Below are 22,676 nucleotides of genomic sequence, written 5' to 3'. Positions count from 1 at the left end.
AATCCTAATCGCCCTCCTCCCCACTCCCCCTCTCCAACAGTGCTCGACTGATGTAAACTAGTCGAGATTTCCTGATAATGAGCAGTGAATAAGAGAGAGGGGGGGGGGGGGGACCTGGGGAAAGTCTTTTTGCAGATAATGGCATATTTGCCTAATAAACCCAATTACAAAGTTTCTTAAAATCACCTGTACTATTGTTTTCTGCAAAAAAAAAAACAAAAAAACAAAAACACGACTGACACTAAGTGCACTGGTAGAGTAGAGATGAGTGAACTTACCGTAAGTTCACTCATCTCTAGTAATGAGCAAATACACAAGGACACTCGGCATATAAACATCTGTGAGAGATATGTATGGAAACATTATGCAAATGCATTCATTACAGAGGATCAACAAGAATACACCGAGTAAGAACACACTGTAAAAGCACAACACTACCTGCCTGCAGATTACTAGAGATCATCTTATTACACAAATCCTTCCCATATTCTAGTCATCTGGCAATTACCTTGACTGGCAGCATTTTTAGAAAAGCTGCACATATTCTTTTAGCTAAACTTTCTGCATTACATTTTTATTATAAAGCTCCTCTCCCTTGCAGTACATATCACAGACAGGAGAGCAGTGCACTGCTGACGGACTTAAGGGGTAGTCTGGTCAGGATGTTTTTTTTTTTCAGAATAGCCTAAGAAGTTGTGTGTGAAAAACATCCATTTAGCTCCCTGGCTCCTGTCCGCATTCTGTCTCTCTGATCCCTGATGTGCCCCCGCTTCCTGGTATTGAGAGGGGACTTGAGACATGACGTGGCAGCTGTAGTAGTGTCCCGTCTCTGTCACTGAATGGCTGAGCGGGCCTGCCATGCCATAAGTCCTGTCAGAATGAGAGGAGGAAAGTGGGTGTTTTTTTTTCATCAACTCCTTTCCCAGACATTCTGATAAAACGGTCCTGGTCGAACTATCCCTTAGGCTCCATTTTTCTGTGTTTTCATCAGTTAAAGAAGTGCTCCAGTATGTAGTAGTAATAGTAGTAGTAACCACCTATTCAATTAATAAAACTGCTCTGTGCAGAGAAGTAGTAGTCCAGGAGGCTTTTACTGTATCCCAATACATATTTTGATTCCATATTAGGCATGCCTTATCTAATTCCTTAAAGACAACATGTCACAGTCACAATGCCGTCTTATCCATAGCATTATGTTATGGAGCAAAAGGGGACGAGCAGATTAATATATAGTATACATATTCAATTAGTAACTGCTCATTAATGGCGTAGGAGTCCAGTGGGCGGGCCTAATCAAAGACTGACAACTATATGTGTATGCTTGCTGATACAAGGAAGGTCATCAATCACTAATAAGTGACTCATTCTGAGCTTAAAGAGAACCAATCACGGGGGTGTGGGTTTTTGGGTTTAATACTTAATTGCATTTGTTTTTACCTTATTTTTACTTTTGTAAATAACTTTCATTACTTTAGTTATAGATTTTCATTGTTACAGCAGTTCTAATTAGTGCCTCGCGCCGGCTCTTTTCAAAAGAGCCGGCCCGAGACTGCCATCCGGAAGTTCCCAGCATCCTCTGCGAGCCGGGAACAGAGAAACACAGGTATCGCGAGATTGCCCTCTGTTACAGCCTATACATGGCTGCAGCAGCATGAATCAGGGCTGTTATCAGTGCTGTCCTCCTCTCTTCACTTTGCACAGACTGAGCTTTCAAAAGCAGCCTCCACCGGCCTCCTGAGTGACCCTCCTGTAATCAGGTAACCCGATCTGCTGGGATGTGGCCCGCGGGGGCTGCTTCTGACAGCTCTGTCACCGCTCCCTGGCTGCAAAGTAAAGAGAGAGGAGGACGGACAGTGATCGGCTCTGAAGTAAGTTGAAAGCACAAGGGAGTTCTATCTCCTCCTCTGTGCTGTGTATCAGGGCCGACAATCCTCCTCTCCCTCCCCCAACACACACTGCAGGGAAGAAGTTACCTCCATTAACTCCTGCCTTGCTGGGCTAGAAGGGTTTGATCACAGCAGCCAGCCCTCCTGAAGGGAGAGCACCCCTGCTGGATCCAGGTCCTCAGTCTCCAGCCCCTCAGGACACTCACCCAGACTTCAGTAACACCAGAGACAGGGTGAGGAGTCAGCACAGCGCCCCACACTACACTGCCTGTACTGTGCCCTGCTACTCATACCACCCCTGTTCTCCTGTTCAGCTATACTATTACTCCTCTCATCTTCTTTTCTGTTGCTACCACTACTACTCCTCATCTCCTATTCAGCTATATTACTACTGATCATCTCCTATTCAGCTGATGCTACCACTACTACTCCTCTCATCTCCTATTCCACTGATGCTACCACTACTACTCCTCATCTCCTATTCTGCTACTACTACACCCCTTATCTCCTATTCTGCTGCTACTACTACTACACCCCTTATCTCCTATTCTGCTGCTACTACTACTACTACACCCCTTATCTCCTATTCTGGTGCTGCTACTACTACTGCACCTCTCGTCTCCTATTCTGCTGCTGCTACTACTACTACTGCACCCCTCGTCTCCTATTCTGCTGCTACTACTGCACCCCTCGTCTCCTATTCTGCTGCTGCTGCTACTACTGCTACTGCACCTCTCGTCTCATATTCTGCTGGTGCTACTACTACTACTGCCCCTCTCGTCTCCTATTCTGCTGGTGCTACTACTACTACTGCACCTTTCGTCTCCTATTCTGCTACTACTACTACTGCACCTCTCGTCTCCTATTCTGCTGCTGCTGCTACTACTGCACCTTTCGTCTCCTATTCTGCTGGTGCTACTACTACTACTGCACCTTTCGTCTCCTATTCTGCTACTACTACTACTGCACCTCTCGTCTCCTATTCTGCTACTACTGCACCTTTCGTCTCCTATTCTGCTGGTGCTACTACTACTACTGCACCTTTCGTCTCCTATTCTGCTGGTGCTACTACTACTACTGCACCTTTCGTCTCCTATTCTGCTACTACTACTACTGCACCTCTCGTCTCCTATTCTGCTGCTGCTACTACTACTGCACCCCTCGTCTCCTATTCTGTTGCTGCTGCTACTACTACTGCTCCCCTCGTCTCCTATTCTGCTGCTACTACTGCACCCCTCGTCTCCTATTCTGCTGCTGCTACTACTACTGCACCTCTCGTCTCCTATTCTGCTGCTACTACTACTGCACCTCTCGTCTACTATTCTGCTGGTGCTACTACTACTACTGCCCCTCTCGTCTCCTATTCTGCTGGTGCTACTACTACTACTGCCCCTCTCGTCTCCTATTCTGCTGGTGCTACTACTACTACTGCACCTTTCGTCTCCTATTCTGCTACTACTACTACTGCACCTCTCGTCTCCTATTCTGCTACTACTACTACTGCACCTCTCGTCTCCTATTCTGCTGCGGCTGCTACTACTGCACCTCTCGTCTCCTATTCTGCTGCTGCTGCTACTACTGCACCTCTCGTCTCCTATTCTGCTGCTGCTACTACTGCACCTTTCGTCTCCTATTCTGCTGCTGCTGCTACTACTGCACCTTTCGTCTCCTATTCTGCTACTACTACTACTGCACCTCTCGTCTCCTATTCTGCTGCTGCTGCTACTACTACTGCACCCCTCGTCTCCTATTCTGCTGCTGCTGCTACTACTACTGCACCCCTCGTCTCCTATTCTGCTGCTGCTACTACTACTGCACCTCTCGTCTCCTATTCTGTTGCTGCTGCTACTACTACTGCTCCCCTCGTCTCCTATTCTGCTGCTACTACTGCACCCCTCGTCTCCTATTCTGCTGCTGCTACTACTACTGCAACTCTTGTCTCCTATTCTGGTGCTGCTACTACACCCCTCATCTCCTATGCTGCTACTACTACTACACCCCTTATCTAATATTCTGCTGCTGCTACTACTATCGTCTCCTATTCTGGTGCTGCTACTACTACTGCACCTCTCGTCTCCTATTCTGCTGCTGCTACTACTACTACTGCACCTCTCGTCTCCTATGCTACTGCTGCTACTACTGCACCCCTCATCACCTATTCTGCTACTACTACTGCACCCCTCATCTCCTATTCTGCTGCTACTACTCAAACACCATTACAATTTTATTTGAGACTGCAAGGAGAAAAAAAACATTGTTTGTTTAAAAAAAAAAAAAAATAAAGATTTAAAAATCTGGCCGTATTGCCCAGCCTTACCCCTGCTGTAGATGGACTCTGCACTTCCCCCCCTATTTCTGGCTGGTGTTTTCCTTTGGGCTATGTTCACACATTGTAAGAGACCGGTCGTCTCAGAGCGGTCGATCTCTGAAAAGATCATCCCTGCCGGTACTGCAGTACTGCCACTTGCTTCATTGCGTGAACTGACAGGTCTTTCTGCGGCGGCAATTCACCGAATTGCGGCTGCAGAAAACTGACATGTCAGTTGTTTTTGGCACCGTATGGGATCCCGGCCGGAGTGTATACTATGTGTATATGCTCCGGCCGGGATCCCATAGAAGAATAGGCAGCGTTCCACACCATACAAAGTATGGCCGATGTTGCCAATGGCAACAACGGCCGTACTTTTATGCCGTGTGAACATAGCCTTGCAAAGGAAGATGCCATACAGTCTGCAGCAGGGAGGGGTAATTGATAGGATTTTTTTCCCCTCTCCTTTTTTTTTTTTCTTTTTCAGATATTGGTATCCTGATGACTATGTTGGATTCGGTGTACTACTTCGCTGACTGGAATTTTTCTTTATTTTTTTTATAAAATGGCCAATGAGGGGGCATGGGGTGGTTTTATTTCAATAAAAAAAAAAAAAACTGGTGTATCGCTTCTCGGCCTTTTGGCTAAGATCGAGTGTAGTATCTGTTCTTATCTGGGGACCATATATTAAATTGATTTTTAGAACAGGGAGATGGAAAAAGAGCTTGCTGTGTCCTTTCCAGGCATTGACCTGGTATTTTACAGGCTTAGGCTATGTTCACACAACGTAAAACTACGGCCGTAGTTCTCGGCGCAGAACTACGGCCGTAGTTTTGCGGTGTGTAACAGCCTTATGTGCAATGGGATCCTGGCCGGAGCGTACACACATTGTATACGCTCCGGCCGGGATCCCGCATGGCGCCGGAAAAAACTGACAGGTCAGTTTTCTGAGGCCAGAATTCAGTGCACACAGTGAAGCGAGCGGCTCCGGCTGCTTTCTTCACTGTGGGCTAAGGGAAGCTCTGATGCGGGCGCGCGCTAATGCGCCCGCATCAGAGCTCTGCGGCTGGAAAGATCACCCGGCCGGTAATTAAGTACCGGCCAAGATGATCCGGCCAGAGACCAGCCGTTCCGTGACCCGGCCGGTGTCATGGAACAGCCGGTCTCATACGTAGTGTGAACATAGCCTTAGGGTATGTGCACACTACAAAATCTGGGCAAAAACCTGTTCATTCATTGGGCAGACAGCGGAATCAGCTTTTGTATAGAATGGAGTGTATGGCACGGGCGGAGATGCAATCGAGTGGCAAAATCTGCAGCGGGTTATCTGCCCGGCTTTTGTAGTGTGCACATACCCTTAGAAGTGGAAGCTGCCAGACAGCATCCACAACTAAGCTTGTAAAGTGAAAAGAAAAAAAAAAAATACACCAGAGAAATTTTTTTTTTTAAATTGATAAAAACACTCCCACACCCTTTGTTGATAACTTTATCTTTAAAAAATGCTGGTCATCGACATAGTCTGCCAAATCCATCTAGCCCTCAGGATAACAATATATAAAAAACAAAGAAAAAAAAAAGGTATTAAATGGAGGGGGGGGAAGGTTTACTGTTTGGCCCTCAGGGGGTTAAAATATACCTACCATTTCGTTCAAGCGTCAGGATACCTCTGGAAACTCAGGAAAACACCGCGGCTCCGCACTCTGTTGTAAAAAGAGTATAGTACGGGCCTGCTAGAAGCTCCATAGTATGTATATATCCAAGGGTAGCCTATGGAGCTTCTGGCGGACCTGTACTATGCTTGCTTTAGAACGGAGTGCAGAGCTGCAGGAGTTTTAGGGTGCGTTCACACATAGGGATCTGCAGATTTCATGGCCCAGATTTGATTTGCTTTGAATCTGCCACTTCAATTCTACGCCATCAAATCTGCTGCAGATCCTGTATGTGTGAACACACCCTTAGGGTACGTTGACACACGTACCAACTCGCAGCGGAAATCTCGAGTTGGTACGTGCGAGTTAATTTCCTGGCAGGTCCTGTGCATACATACTCACAGCGGTCTGAAAGACCGCTGCGAGTATGTAATGCAGCCGCCCCCTTAACCCCTTCAGCTCCCGCTCTCTGTATACATTACCGCTCTCCTGCACTGGTCCTGGCTTCCTGCTCTGCCGCCCAGCTGCAGCCACTGATTGGCTGGGCCGGAGAGCAGGACGCCTGGACCCGTGCAGGAGAGAGGTAATGTATACAGGGAGCCGGGTGGCAGCGGTTAAGGGGGCTGCATTACATACACTCAGCGGCCTTTCAGACCGCTGTGAGTACGTGTGCACAGGACCTGCTAGGAAATTAACTCGTAGCGGATCTCGCTGCAAAAGTCGCAGCGAGCTTTCCGCTGCGAGTCGCTACGTGTGAACGCACCCTTAAAAGGTATCCTGCCTCCCAATCAAAATGGTGGGTATCTTAAGTGAGGTACCACTAGGGGTGGAAAAAATGTACCTTTGGCCCCAGGCTGGCCACCCAACCTCTAATCTTATTATAATTGATAGTAAGCTGTTAAACTTGTGTATATAAGCTGTCCTTTTGTTTATAAGCTGTCCTTTTGTTATAGTGTGCAACTGTGAGGCTGCATTCACACGTTCCGTAAAATTGGTCGCGGATCCACGATTATGGACAATTTTAGGGACCATCGAAGTAAATGAAGCCATTCACATGATCCGTGCCATTTCCCGCACTGCAAAAAAAATAGGACATGTCCTAGTGCAGATCGCAGCAAGGATCCCCACCACCACCACCCAGCAGCTGGGATGACGGAAGAGCATTATGTGTGCTCCTGTCATCGCATCTACTACTCACCTACTCCCACAGACCGGCCGACTTCATGTTCACCAGAAGTGGTCTGGACTATGCTGCCGCCTTCTCCCGGTAGCGTAGTCCAGGCCACTTCCGGTGAGAGTGTGTAAGGGATCTGTGCCGCAATCCTCCTCTGGATCTGGATCGTTTGAATAAGGCCTGAATGTGTATCTAACCCCATGAAAATTCTGATCCCGTTTGTGAACTGCTGGCCGGTTCCCGTGTACGGCACAGTTCTATCCACAGGGACCGGGCCGGGGCTGAAGCACTAGAGGCGGGTCGGCCCGCCCCCAGTGGTAGGGAATTCCCTCCCCTCTATGACGTGGCTCCATTGATTCTAAAGGAGCTGCGTCATAGAGAGGCGGGGGGATTCTTCCCACTAGGGGCGGGGCGGCCCACCTCCAGTGCTTCAGCCCCATCCCGGTACACGTGGATAGAATGGCGCTGTACACAGGAACCGGGGCGCGGTTTAAAAAACGGACCACGGCACCGGCTTCCCTGTGATGGCGCCGTTCTATCCGTGGGTCATATTAAAGAGTATGGTGGTACATCCTCTTTAAGGGTATGTTCGCACACATTGGAGTTTCATTGTAGTAATGCAATGATGGACGGCTGGATGGCAATTGAATGGTTAATTACTGCAATGAAATTATGCAGTACCGGTATGAAAATGCAATGTGTGAACACAGCCTTATAGATAGACTCAAACAAGAAAAGCTATATTACACATGCTGAGCAGACAGCATCATACAGACAGGCATGGATTCAAAGTCAAAGATTTTCATGGGTTTAGATACACTAGCTCACTAACACGTATCTGAACTACCACAGGATTAGATGCACATGGTTAGCAGCACATTAACAATTATCTTTAGATTAGATGCAAAGGTACAGATAAATGGTGCATTTACACACACATATTTATCTGACAGATTTGTGAAGCCAAAGCCAGGAACAGACTATAACCAGTGAACAGCTCATAAAGGAATGACTGAGATTTCTCCTCTTTTGCTATCCATTCCTGTCTTTGGCTTTAAAAATGTGTCAGATAAATCTCTGTGTAAACACACCCAAACTCTAAAAAATATGGTTAAAAATACACTGGCCCAGTACCCGTTTTCAGCAGACATTATCACAGATGACAGTATTAGTTCAAACTGTGTTTTTCCGATCCGTTTAACATTTACGTTTTATGGAAAAAACGGATGCAAAAACGGATGCAGTTGTGTGACATCTATTTGGATCAGTTTTTCCATTGACTTCCATTATAAAAAAAAAAAAAAAAAACGGATTGAAACATACACAAATATAATGTTGACTAAGTTTTTCTGTCCGTTAAAAGTAACCAATAAAAACGGATACATTGAACGGATAGGAAAAACGCAGTGTGAACCTGCCCTTTTACACTGGAGAAATGTTAGTAAAAGAACTGACTGCTGTTGATTAGAGGCTGCGGTGCACACAAGCTTGGAAACCTGCAGCATACATGTTTGGAATTTGGGGGCGTGGCTTATGTGTACAACTGCCAGCCTCAAGATGGCAGCTCCAGTGAGCTGTTTCCATGGTAGTTTTCTTAGCTTATAATGACAGAACTTACAGCCCTAAAGCTTCCAGGGGTTATTTGTTTTATGTTTGGTTATATTTACTTCCTCCCTACTATAAAATAACTGGGTATAATTTTTGGTGACAGGTTCTCTTTAAGGTCCAGCAAGCGATCTGATCGGTGATGGACAGGCTTCCCTAAGCACGCATACACAGATGGCTGTCAATCACACATTAGGTCCACCCAGAATGAACATCATGTCATATATAATGGTGTGGAAAACGTCTCAGCATGTCCAGCTGTACATAGATGCTGTATAGATACTACGGAAAGGATTAATATTCATTACATTTCAATTAAAGAAAATGATTAATTTTCTACAGCCTTCACTTTTGCACTTTTCAGGGAGGGTTAGTGGACACAATAACTTTCAATAGTATGTCTATTAGGACATTGTACCAGTGCTCTAGTTTAAAGCGTACCTTTACCTGGAAAATCAAGTCACCATGGATATGTCTACCCCAGGTAAGGGCATGAGCCCTACTGAATCAGAATAGGGCTTGTGGACAGAACTCCCCTGGCGTGGACATATCAATAGTTACCCAATCTTCTGCGCCTGTTGCATAATGACAGGTACGCTTTAAAGGGGTGGTGCAGCAGTTCTTTTCTGCCCAGCATGACCTCAGGCATAAAGAGATGCTGACGAAGATATTAGAATTCCCACACTCACTGCCGGGTTTTAGGTTCAGAATGATAAGTTAATATAAGCCAAAATAATAAAAAAAAACTATAATGGATTTAGCCATACCTGATGGTGCTGCCTTGCTGGCTACTGACCCTGGCATTCCCTGCTCCCGTGGCTGCCCAGGGTTTCCTTGCGCATTCTTGTCCCACAAGCTAACATTCTTGTAATTGTAACTGCTAGGATCCCCCCAGGCCGCTGTACCATCATCAATGTCCATTTTACGTCCGATGGTTTGCGGTGTTGGCTCCTCCCAGCCACTTGGCTCTTCATCCTTCGACACTGTAGGGGTGGGACCAGCTTTCCATCCTGGGGTGGGTGGCTGCCGCCCATTTCCAGAGGGTGGAGCCTGAGGGCCCCAAGAACCAGATGACTGTGCAGCTGGTGTAGCTTCCTGCTGCTTGTTCCAGGGTACGGGAGGCCGAGGGGCTTCTCCCCAATTACCTCCTCCAGGTGGCCTTTTACTCTCTTCCCATCCACCTCGAGAAGCAGGGTTAGGGTTAGCCCCATTGCCCCAGGAGCCAACATCGTTTTGCCCAACTTCTCCCCAACCAGAGGAAGCTTTGTTTCCTGAACCACCATCCCAGCCAACAGGGCCTTTGGGTGGCTCCATGTCCTCACTGTTGCTTCCTGCCCATCCATTCTTTCCAGCAGACCATCCACTTCCAGGATTAAGTTGTCGAGTACCCCAACCTTGCTCAGTACTTGGACCATTATCATTGTTCCATCCAGGACCTGCCTTTTCCTCTTGACGCCCACCAACCCCACCCCCATTCCCTCCTCCCCCACCACCACCACCGCCGCCGCCGTTTCCACCACCACCACCACCACCACCCCAACCAGATGGGCTATTTTTATAGTCATTCCAGCTAGTTGCTTTGGTGTCCTTCCATTCCTGACCAGATGAAACAGGGGCAGGGGATTCTCCCCAACCAGACTTATTTTGATTGCTTTGGCTGGGGGCATCCCCCCAACCCCCTGAGCTCTTTGCTTGTGATGTATTTTCCCAGCCTTCAGTGCCTCGGTCTGCTTTACCATCAGGTCGAGCTGTAACTTCTTCTGTATCCCATGCTGCATCTTGCTTTATCTGGGTTTGGCCCCAGCCCGAGTTGGAAAGTACTCTGGGATCTAAGTCTGTTCGATTCAGCAAGGTCTGCAATACAGCCTGACTGTCTGGGAGAGGTCTATGAGAACGCCGACTAGAGGAGTTCAAGCTGTCTCCACTACCCCCAGCCTTGGGGTTGCTTCCAGTGCTTTGCCCACCTGCCTCACTTCCTGCAGAGCTGGGAGATCGCCCCCAGCAAGCCGATGATGACGCGTTGCCCTGGTTCTCGGAAAGCGAGTGGCCCTTCTGATTGTCCCATGCTCCAGTGCTAGAATTTCCTTGGCTTGAACCCCCCCAATCTCCAACTTTTAAGTCCTCTTGCCCAGACAGCTGCTTCCATTCTCCCTGAGACACCCCACCGGTCACCAATTTGTTCCCTTCACCCCATTTTACTTCACTGGGATCTGCCTGTGGGCCATATCCCCAAGAACCATTTCCACCACTTTTGCTGTCCCAAGAATCTCCCCTGGACCCGTTGGGCCTATGAGATGAAGACACTTTTCTTGCATCCTCCCTCTCTCGTCCATTACTTCCAGAATTGCCATGTCCACTATTGGCATCTCCTGTGACAGACTGACCCCTTGTTGTCCCCCAAGTGCCCACCCCTCCATTCTTTCTTTCTCCAGTGCTTTGAGCAGAGAGGTCAGAACCTCGGCAGGCATCCCCCGCCCCAAAGGCAGTTCCCTTGTTGTCAAGGGGATTTGAAGAATTTGAGTTCGTAGAGTTAGTGTTTCCATTTTTTGGTCCGTCAGTGTGATGGGTTGTTGCCGTCTCCCTGCCTGAGGCTGCAAAACCGGCACCCGCATTTTCCATCTTTGACTGCTGCTCCCGAGAGGTTGGACCCGTGGGGCCAAGCTGTGCGCTGGAGAAGCTGCCATCTGGCTCTGGGTTCCCTTTCCTGCTGCCTTCCTGAACCAGGGCCGGCCAGGCCGATGGGTTGGTATTTGGGTTAAAATTGCTGAAACCAGAGGAAGGCCCCGTTCTTTCAGACCCACCCATATTCCTCCAGTTTCCTTGTCTATTAACGCCCTCTGTAGCAGGGTTGGAAGACGGGACGGGCTTAGCCTTGGGGTCAGCTTTCCATACCCCCTGGATACATTCACTGCCAGGCTGCTGCTGTTGTTGTTGGCCTTGGCCCCCCCTTCCTTTGTGATTAGTGGCGCTTCCTTGTGGGGGACCCTTCTCCGAGGCTGGGTTCGAGGCACTGTTGTTGTCTGTGGCGTTGTCGGAAGGGGGCTCTGCGTCCACGCCGGCTATGCAAGGCCACTCTTCCATATCCGACCCGTCTACAATCACTTTGTCCCAGGCGTGGGGAGGGTTTGCGTTAGGGCCGCTGCTGGATGGGGCTCCCGAGCCCCAAGTGGAATTTGCATAATTTGAAGTAGCAGCTGCCCCTGACGATGAATCTGGGAGGGAAAAAAGAAAACAAATAACGGTAAATTGGACTCAAAATACATTAAATCAGTAAATATTCATAAAACGTAAAAACAAAAAAAAAAACACTATACATCCATTAAAGTGTTCCTTTTAATGCTTTACCCACAATTGACATTCATCTCCTATCCATAAAAGGGGTAATAAATTACGATCGCTCTGGGACCCCCACCTATACCTACAATGAAGGCCTGGGGCCCCTCATTCTTCTGGTTTGCATGACCACAGTGAGGCCTGCATGTTTCTGCTTCTTTCAATGTCTCTGGGGCTAAAGAAACAGCTAGGCATTGTACTTGGCAGTCTCCAGTGTCTAGCAGTGGGGCCCCAAGCAATGAGATATTTATCACAATCTATTCTGTGGATAGATGATGACTGTGCAGTACTGCAGTATTAGGGTACATTCACATGTACTTAAGCTGCTGCTTATTTCATGGTGCAGATTTTAGCTATTTATTTATATTTGTTAAATCTGCACGATCAAATCTGCACCAGATTAAGTACGTGTGAACATACTGTACCCTTAAGTGGTTTGCCTAAACATGGGGAAACCAAATAAAAAATAAAATTCAAATGGTCAAACAAGAATAAATTACACCCCACAATCCACTACACTGGAGTCCAGCAGGAGTCCACATTAGGCTAGGTTCACACTACAATAACTGTTTCCGTATGTTTTATTAAGTACAGAAAAATGCGGTCAACAGATTCTAAGAGATCGATTAGTAAAATCTGACCAAACCATTCTGACCTTAATAGTGCTCCAGTAGCCTGGAAAAGAATGGGATGACCGTCTCATAAGACTGCATCCATCTCTTGTGGCAACCTGAGCTCTTAGAAAGTGGAGCTAATGTTACCAGACTAATCTTTGGCCGAGTCATTGGATTTGGTTTTAGATGCAGTTATTTTCTCCTAGAGGATACGGTGTTGTAGAATCCAGCATGTCTTCTCTCCCGGCATTAAAAGACCTGTTCATGATTAAAGGTTAACTATCAGAGGGTTAGACTAATCTAGCCTGCCTATAGCCCCACCGCGTGAGCCGCATCAGTTGCTTTATTGATTATCAAAAGGAGCGGGCCGGCTCGCACAATGGAGGCAGAGCAATGCTCTGGATCCAGGATTACACTGCTAACAGCACAGGAACGGCGCTGAGGAGTAAGGTGAGAGACACACCGTCCGCCTTGGTGCCCTGTGCGCAATAAGGGGGTATCAGCAGCGTAGATTTGTCTAACCCGCTGATAGTTCCCCTTTGGAGGGATTATCCAGGCAAAAACATAGCTGCTTTCTTCCAGAAACAGCATCACTATTGTCCTCAGTTTGAGTGAGGGTTTTACAGCTCAGTTCCGTTGTACTGAATGGAGCAAAACTGTAGGTGGTGGTGCTGTTTTTGCAAGAAAGTAGCTGTGTTTTTTGCTAACTCTGAATAACACCTAATATTTTAGCATGGATCCACGGAGGTCAGTGGTGCTGAGCTGTAATACCCAACACAAATTGTAGACAAGTGCTGGGCCATAATTTTGATTGTTTCTGTCATAATGGAACTAAAACATGAAAAAAAAAAACCAACAAAAGAGAAAAACTAAATTAACTCCACGGAACAAAAATTTATGCCAGTCAGTAAAAGCTTGCTCATGCAAAGACAACAAAAACTAGTTTACTGAGAATCAAACCAACTGTAATATATAGTAAAATCCTACGTGCCTTTATTTGTGCCTCTATGGGGGCACAGGCAGAGACATACTGAGTATACACAGGATTGGAGAACTGTTTCTGTTTCCACTCCGAAGGATAAAAGCCAAGTTTTTTGGACCTACATAAGAGTCTACAGATGTCTGGACAGAAGTCTTGGACACCATGAGGGCTTCCCCTCGAGAGGCCTCAATATGTGAAAGAGATTCTTACAGCCTGAAAAGCTATTCCAGAACACCATGTACACTGCTGGCTTTGCACAGAAAGGGGCCTTTGTGTTGTGATGAGACCCTGCCACATGCAGAGAAGAGTATGCTCCTATTTCAAACTTGTGCGGATTTAATACATCCTACATCACACCGCTACTGCAGAGATAGAACCTGATCGCTCTCCAATATACACCGCTGCCTTTTATTTCCAATTTGCTAATATGTTTTGGAAGGACAGAGGAACCGCAGAGTAAACATCTGCTATGTCTTCTATCCACACTGAGCTATAAGTATAAAAACACATGGTTCCTGGTCCCCTGCATGGGGCTCCCAGATGTTGGCAAAAGCAGACCCTTCTGGGCAGCAGGGAACCCATATCACTGGGACCCGGCACCAGGGTCAAAACCACGTCCACCCTAAATCCCGGCTGAACAGAACCTCCTATTAAAGTGTAGGAAGCGCCAGCTCAGCCAATCACTTGCCACGTTGTGTTCGAATAAAAGCTGGAAATGCTGCTTAGCTCAGACATTCAGGGAAAACATGGCAAGGGATCAGAGCAAGAGAGTATTTTTTTTTTCTCCCTCTTACTTTTTATCCCGATTTGAGCCTATATGAATCTTATGAGGTGGTATTTATTTCCTATGCTGGGACACTACCCCCAAACTTAGGCTCCATGTGAAGACATGTCCATTCTTCAGCGCTACGACAGGAGGCGCGCGAGCCTCCCATAGACTGTCATTATTTTTCCGTGTGAACGGAGCATAATCATGAGAAAGAAGAAGCTGCAGTTCTAACTCAGCCTGGCCACCGACTTTGCAGGAAACTGCTGTACCAGGAAAAGATTGTGAAGGGACCTCAGTGGTGAAGAAATGGTGGAAACCCCTGCATTCTAAGAACCTAGGGCGGTCTGAACCCCACAGATCATATATTGATGGCATATCCTAGTGAGGTGGATGCACCCCAACAGTTCCCAGACAATAGATTTAAAAGGGCAGGGTTCATAAGGATAAGACACATTGAACGTCAAAGATTTTTCTCTATTTGAAATCTAAATTATGGAAAACCCCAATGTTTTAGCACTATATCTCACTCACTACTATCGCTGTGGCCAACCTGTGGCTCAAAGACCTTGTGAAGCCTCACAATCTCTCGGAAAAAAGTCCATAGTTCTGTAAGACCTGGACTTCTGGCACTGTCCTAGAAACATTATACATCTGGCCGACAACAGCGGCTATAAATCACTTCTGCCCACTGAAATTCCTCATAGCCGGCCTCTGACTGCATACACTGGTACAGGAAGAATTTTTTTATACTTCACTAAATTGTTAGTGGCGCTGGGAACAGCATAAAGCCTTGGTGGAAACAAGTTATTTTATTAAAGGGGCACTGTGTCACGTGTGTCCGTGCACTGATAACTATACTATGTGCACTGCAACACGATTACTTGATGGAAACTACTATGTGGCTGGAACACTTTAATACATTATGCTGATACTATATGGTGGAACAATGGTAGGGACGTTGATACTGTGTTGGCTTTTGTCTTTGGGCATTGCAGTGTTGGTTTACCTTTTAAGTATCACTGGGTAAGAATCATTAGCTTAGAAGCATCTAACCTGCCGGTACCTCCCTACTGCGCACAGAGTGCGGAGGATAAAATAGGTTTCTTACACTCATCCATGGTGCCGCTATTGTGCTATTAATTAAATCCCTATGCTAATTAGGCGTTTTGGACTGCTGCCCCAGCACACCGATCTGCATGCAGTTGCCCGCAATGCTGATATTCATCAAAAGGGGCAGGACGGCTGGGTGCAAATCACTGGTAGTCCTGCCCCCAAGGCACCAAAAAGGCTAACTAGCATAGAGATTAAACTCTTAATAGCACGAAAATGGCACAGAGGATGAATGTAAAAAATGTACCTTCATTCTCAGCACAGGGTGTGCAATAGGGTCATATTTGTAGGTTAGATTCTTCTAACATACTGAGATCGGTTTTGACAGCATTGCCAGGGAAGTAGGAGGTGTAACCAATGTAAGGCTAAAAGATGAAAATAAAATAATAAAAAATAAAAAACTGGAACCCCCATGTCTAATATACTACATTTAGCTCTTTTCTTACCTGTAGCTGGTCCGCTCTCCCCCGGCAGCAGTGCTCCTGTCCCTGGCTGTGCGTTGCCTGGGCTAGTCCCTGGTGCAGTGGAGGAGGGGGGAGTCCCTGCTCCTCCCCCCAGCAGCATACAGGATGCCGGAGGGGGCTGCCCACGTTTCAGTAACACTTTCTGGTCCTGCTGGCAGCGGAATCGCGGTGGCACCTCCCGAGGCATGTAGCGGGCGGTGCTGGGCGGTTGTCCGTTCGGCACTGCCACCCTTTTGGCATTGTTGCCACCATTTACTGGTGGCGAGGGGGAACTGCCAGGTAGGCTGGCGGCCGTCGCTTGGCTTGAACTTGGTTTCGTCACTTCGGGCACTTTGGTTTTTTGTTCTGTGACCTAAGAGAAAAAAAATTAAATAAAAATCAAATGACAGAATGAATAACCAACTCACATAAGAAACAGCAACTGACTGCAAACGGCTAAGGCTGGGTTCACACTACTACTTTTTGTAAAAAAAAAAAAAAAAAAAAAAATGGATGAAAAAATTGTATTTGGAGGCGGGGCTTGAGCATGGCTGTGTGAGGACGCGTTTGCTCTGAGCTCCGGGCACGCTCTGCACTATCGGGATTTTTTCCCACACTACCGCAACTCCGTTATGCCCACCGGGTCACGGAAGACCCCCTGCACGCCACAGGTGACACCACAAACCTTTCTGGCCCGCTTCGCCCGTCCGGTCCGGCAGACCCCGCCGACGTCCCAGCAACGCACCAAGATGGCCGCGGCGCCTGTGACAAGGAGCACCGCACAGAAAGCGACTCCCGCCTTCCCTGAACTGAGTCAGACGACCCCGGAGATCCTCCGGACACCGCTAGAGCTGGATGCAGTCTCCCCGTCCATGACTGATCAGGATCCGCGCTCCCTGCTGACCCCGGCCATGCTGCTGACTGAGGTGAGGTCTCTCCTTCATGCCCTCCCGACACGTGAGGACCTCACGGCTCAGCTAGCCCGCATGGAAGAACGCCATGCTGGCGACATGGCAGACCTTAAGTCCGGCATCACGGCAGTCGCAGCAGCTGTAACCGGACTGGAGACACGGCAGGCGGCACTAGACCAGGCCGTCACCACTCTGACCCCCCGAGTAGACACACAGGAGGCCATTTTACGGGATCTGATCTTCCATGTGGACGACCTAGAGAACCGGGGCCGACGTAACAACGTCAAGATTCGCGGTCTCCCGGAGGAGATTGGCCCGGATCGTCTCACGGGTACAGTGCGGTACATTTTTAATAAGTATTTGGGGGACCCCGGGGATACCCATATTGAGATGGACCGGACACACAGAGTGGCAGGCCCGCGCCCACAGGAGAAAAACCGCCCCAGAGATGTGCTGTGTCGCGTCCATTATTACCAGCAGAAAGAGGCGCTGCTCCAGAGAGCATGGGAACTGGGCCCTATGGACTTCGAAGGAGCCGAGATCACCCTTCTGCCTGACCTATCTAGGCGCACCCTAGCCATGCGCAGGATGCTGCGGCCTCTCCTGGACGCTATCCGTGATTCTGGGGCATCCTACAGGTGGGGATATCCCTTCCATCTGATTATACGGCAGGCGAACACCACCTATATACTCCGCACACCCGCAGATCTCCCGGGCGCACTTCAGCTGCTGGGCCTTGCTTCGCTGCACCTGCCAGACTGGACACTCCCGGCCCTTCCGCCCTCGGCCTTTGGCCCTCCACCAGGTAGTCGCTCCCCACGGGCGGAGACACGCAGGTCGCGATCACCGATGAGGAGGGGACCCCGTTCCCCACGCCAACGCGACCCTCACTCTCCCGCGCACCCCCCGGTTGGAATCTGCTGAAGAGGGGCCCCGCTATGCTTCGTGCCTCTGACACAGCTGGCCACGAGACTGACTGCCCCACGCTATTCCATGGACTCGCCAGCTAACAGGGGGTTAGCAGGTTGCTTACCCAGTGTTGGTGCATGACCACCTCAAGAAGTCGATAAGGGAGAGATGCCTTTTCTACCCTGTTACTAGCCCCAAAGGGGGCCCTGTTGGATTGCTGTTGCTATTACTGAGCCTCCCTCCCCCCCCCCCCCCCCCCCCCGTTGGCACGTTTGGTCACCCTCCGACGACGGCTTCTCCAGTTTCTCCTCTACTAACCTGGGGACTAGACGTGGGACTGCTCTCCACATGGCCTTTACAGTTGTTGGTGACGGCATGCCACAGTTTCAGTTGCCAGTGCCTCTTCTCCCCCCCCCTTCTCCCCCCCCCTCCCCCCCCCTCTCTCCCCTCACTCCCCCCCTCCCTCCCCCCCTCCCCCCCCCCCCCCTCCTCCCCCTCCTTCCCTCTACATTCGCCCTGTGCCTTACCTCTCCGCCTCTCAGTTGGGGACTCATGCCCGACCCTCCCCCGCCCCCCCCCGCCCTGCCTCACAGTCCGGTCCCCCCGCATCTGACGCGGCTCGGCATCTGCTGTCACCCCATCTCTGCATCGAGCGATGGCCACGCTGGGGATACCAAAGACTCTCGTATCATAGGGACAACGGCAACATGGTGATATCCGGTGCTATGACTCTCACCCCCCTTTACGTATAGGGTATCCATGTATCCCACCGTCGGATGATTATTTGTATGCTGCTGTATCCTTCCCACCCCCCGCCCCCCCTCCCCCCCTCCTCCCCCAATCCCCCCTCTCCCCGCCTCCCCCTGCCCTCTCCTTAAGCTGTTCTCCCCCAACCTCCCCCCTCCACGACCCGCCCCTCCCTGGCTCCTACTCCCCCCCTTCCTATCCCTGGTACTTTGTTCCCTGGTTAACTGTTGATTTTTTGCAGGACTCGCCGAGGATATGACGACTTTCCTCCTCCCTCAGTGGTTGGCTCGGTGTACAGGCATGCGCAGACCCCGAGTCGATGCCGCTCATATGAGTGTGTGCCCTCTCTGGGGTGTATCTGTACCCCCACTCTTCCTTCTCCCTTTTTCCACTCCCTGGCATTCTCCTGGGGTTTCCTGGCTCCCTCCTCTCTCTCCCCTCTGAACCCTCGACTTCACCATACCGGCTGGTTACAGTCTGGATCCCTTAGTTACCTCATTTTCGGGAGCGTTCTGCCCGAGCTCCCCCACCTGGCCTGCTCCTCCTCGTTCCTCGCCAGTTCTCTCCACTGGTTTCTGACTGGTGACCGCATCGGCCCCTGCCAGATCTAGTGTTTGGGTCTTTGATACCCGTAGTTGTTTTCTCTTTCCCCTCTTGTGTGGGCCCCTGCCCTTCTGCCTCGGTTCCCCCTCCCTCCCCGTTCCCTACTTCTCTCCCTTCTCTCTCCCACCTCCCTTCCCTTCTCTCTCTTTTCTTTTTATTTTTCTCCCTCCTCGGCTGCCCCTCACTGAGCCATGTCCTCGGTTCTGTGTGTTTCTCTCAATGCACAGGGCCTGAATATTCCGGAGAAGCGCTCATCGCTGCTGCGCCTTCTGTGGGCCAAACGAGCCTCGGTGGCGTGCATCCAAGAAACGCACTTTCGTGCGGACCAAATACAGAAATTGACGGACCGCAATTTCCCTGATGTCTTCCATAGTTGCTCACCCGATTCCAAAACGAAAGGGGTTTCCATCTTATTCTCTCGCACTGCCCCATGGGAATTCATTGATCAGGTGTCGGATACGGAGGGGAGATTTCTCTTCGTGAAAGGTAAAATGGCAGGTACGTTATGCACTTTTGGCACAGCCTATCTCCCTAACTCAGGCCAGCCAGCCTTCTTAGAACGCTGTCTTGCCGGAGTTGAGGATTTTCTGGAGGGTATGGTTGTTCTCGGTGGCGACTTCAACATGGCAATAGACCCGACTCTAGACTCCTCCTCAGGCCGCTCCTCACTTTCTTTCTCGTCCCTTCGCCACACTAAACTAACTCTACATTCCTACCAACTGATGGACGTGTGGAGGCTTCATCACCCCCGGGATAGGGACTACACCTTCTTCTCCAACCCCCACAACCTCTACTCGCGCATTGACTATTTCTTTCTCTCTCACTCTTACCTTGATTACGTGACAGCTACCACTATTGATCCCATTTCCTTTTCCGATCACGCCTTGATCTCCATCTCCCTGGCCTTCAACCCACCGCAACCCCGAACGTGGCGTTGGCGACTTAACGATACTCTACTCAGAGATCCCGGGATCCTCGCTAACATCCGCACAGACTTGACCAATTATTTTGCCACCAACACCACTGCAGACTCCTCTCCCCTGATGGTATGGGAGGCCCATAAGTGCTTCATCCGGGGCACATTTATTAAGTTAGCTACCCGCCTTAAGAAGGACCGTTCTGCCAAGATAAAGGCCCTGTTGTCCAAAATCGGGGAACTAGATAAACAACACAAGAGGTCACTTGCCGCAGATACTGGGATGGAACTCGCCACTTTAAGGGGTAAGCTGCGGGATCTGACCTTTGCGAACGCAAAGGCTTCACTGGCGCGCTGCCGTCGTCACTATTTTGAGTTCGGCAGCAAGCCAGGCAAGACTCTAGCTCGGGCCTTGCGGTCGCAAAGAGCCCGATCTTTTATTCCCCAGGTGGCCTCGGCCTCCGGCTCTAAACTTTCTTTAACCCCCCAAATTGCTGAAGCTTTCCGCGCCTACTACGTGAATCTATACGGCCTTGCTCCCACCCAAACGCGTGCCGATCTTGAGACACTCAACTCCTCGATATCCGCATACCTCCGGGACTCTGGCCTTCCCCCCCTTCCCGAGGACAGCATCTCCTCCATTGAAACCCCCATCACAGACGCGGAATGGGAATGGGCTCTTAAGACCTCCCCTTCCGGAAAGGCTCCTGGCCCGGATGGTCTCACCCTACCCTACTATACGTGCTTTGGCCCCCTCTTAAAAGATCATTTCCTGGCCGCATACAACTCCATTTCCACCGGTTCCATCCTGCCTGCCGACTCTCTCCGTGCCCACATTTCTGTAATTCCCAAAGAAGGCAAAGACCCCTCCCATTGCCAAAACTATCGGCCTATTTCCCTCCTAAACCTGGACCTCAAGTTCTTCTCCAAGATCCTCGCGGCTCGCCTGACCCCCCTCCTCCAACCCATTATACATCCAGACCAAGTTGGTTTCATGCCCATGAGAGAGGCCCGAGATAACACTACTAGGGCAATAAACATCATTCACTACGCCCGCTCCTCACCCCTGCCTTCCATTCTATTATCTACTGACGCGGAGAAGGCCTTTGACCGAGTCAGCTGGCCTTTTCTCTTCTCCACCCTCCGACATATCGGCATCGGTCCGCATATGATGGAGTGGATTAGCTCTTTATACTCTCACCCTACTGCCCAGGTCTCGGTCAACGGCCTTCTCTCAACCTCCTTCCCTATTTCAAATGGCACGCGGCAGGGATGCCCTCTCTCCCCTCTCATCTTCATCCTGACACTGGAACCTTTTCTCCGACACGTTAGGAATAATACGGACATCTCTGGAATATCTGTGGGTCAGAGGGTACACAAAGTAGCGGCGTATGCGGATGATCTTCTCTTTTTCCTTACACAGCCCTCGGTGTCCCTCCCCAACCTCCTCTCAGAACTCTCGCGATACCAGGCCCTATCTCATTATAAGATCAATCTGCAGAAATCTGAGGCGCTCAACCTCACCCTTCCCGCTGCCGGGGTCTCCGTGCTGGAATCTTCTTTCCCCTTCCGCTGGGCTCGCTCATCTCTCACGTATCTAGGGATCCACCTGACGCCGTCAGTATCGGACATCTTTAAGACAAACTTTCCACCTATGCTTCGGCGCATTGAGGCAGACTTGCTGCGGTGGCACAAGGGCACCTTCACATGGTTCGGGCGTTGTTCGATCTTCAAGATGAACGTCTTGCCTCGCCTATTATACCTCTTCCAGGCCCTACCTGTGGCGGTGCCTATGTCCTACTTCCGGCAACTCTCGTCCATTCTCACCAGGTTCATATGGGCACATAAGCAGCCCAGACTGGCAAAGCTAGTCTTAAACCGGCCTAAATTAAGGGGGGGATTGGGACTTCCTAACCTCTACCACTATTACGTTGCGGCCCACCTCTCTCGAGTGGTTGACTGGCACCGCCATGCACCCACGAAAGCATGGGTGTGCCTGGAAATGGCGTTGTCCCCTCTTTCCCTGTTGGCAGCCCCGTGGCTACCTGGCGCCTCCAGCCTAGTGAGCTCACACCCTACCATCGCTCCGACCCTAAAAGTCTGCCAGAAACACCTGTCCTCGGGCTACTTGGGCCCACATCCCTCCCCTCTGTTTCCCGTCTTAGGTAATCCCTCCTTTCCGACTAGTGTTGAGGACCCGGTCTTCCGCACGTGGCTCCGAACGGGCAACTTTCGGGCTTCCTCCTTCATTACGGGTCAGACCTGGCTTTCCATTTCTGCGCTCAATGACCTGACTGATCCTTTACCTCTTGGATTCTGGAGAGCACTCCAGCTTCACCACTTTCTCCGGTCTCTCCCTAACCCCTCATGCTTTACACGGCCACTTACTCAGTTTGAGTCTCTTTGCTTGGGCTCCGACCCTCTACGCCACACTCTTTCTCTCATTTATGCCATGTTGGGCTCTCCACCAGAACAGCCACCACTCCCATACCTCACCGCTTGGGAGGAAGACCTCAATATTACCTTCACGGCGACACAGGTTGAGCGGGTTCTCACCTGTACGCACTCTTCATCCATCTCCTCTCGTCTCCAGGAGGCGGGTTATAAGCTTCTCTCCAGATGGTACCGGGTTCCTACCCGGCTGCATAGGATCTTCCCGGACGTATCTCCCCTGTGCTGGCGAAACTGTGGTGGAGAGGGCTCCCTATTACATATTT

General features: G+C 49.8%; 1 protein-coding gene and 1 pseudogene across 1 annotated transcript in view; one reads left to right on the top strand and one right to left on the bottom strand.

Moving 5' to 3' along the window:
• TNRC6B (trinucleotide repeat containing adaptor 6B) overlaps positions 1-22,676 on the bottom strand; it is an 84,171-nt gene that overhangs the window by 16,859 nt on the left and 44,636 nt on the right. The window contains exons 3-5 of the mRNA XM_069967199.1: positions 15,877-16,246; positions 10,152-11,834; positions 9,390-10,103 (exon numbers count right to left, since the gene is read on the bottom strand). Of these exons, the coding sequence (XP_069823300.1) occupies positions 9,390-10,103; positions 10,152-11,834; positions 15,877-16,246 (2,767 nt within the window). The remainder of the gene's footprint in view (positions 1-9,389; positions 10,104-10,151; positions 11,835-15,876; positions 16,247-22,676) is intronic.
• Positions 4,819-4,974, top strand: LOC138790168 (U2 spliceosomal RNA; annotated as a pseudogene).

The sequence above is a fragment of the Dendropsophus ebraccatus genome, chromosome 4, assembly GCF_027789765.1.
Source record: "Dendropsophus ebraccatus isolate aDenEbr1 chromosome 4, aDenEbr1.pat, whole genome shotgun sequence".
Taxonomy (NCBI): domain Eukaryota; kingdom Metazoa; phylum Chordata; class Amphibia; order Anura; family Hylidae; genus Dendropsophus; species Dendropsophus ebraccatus.
This window is presented reverse-complemented; position numbering and strand designations above follow the sequence as displayed.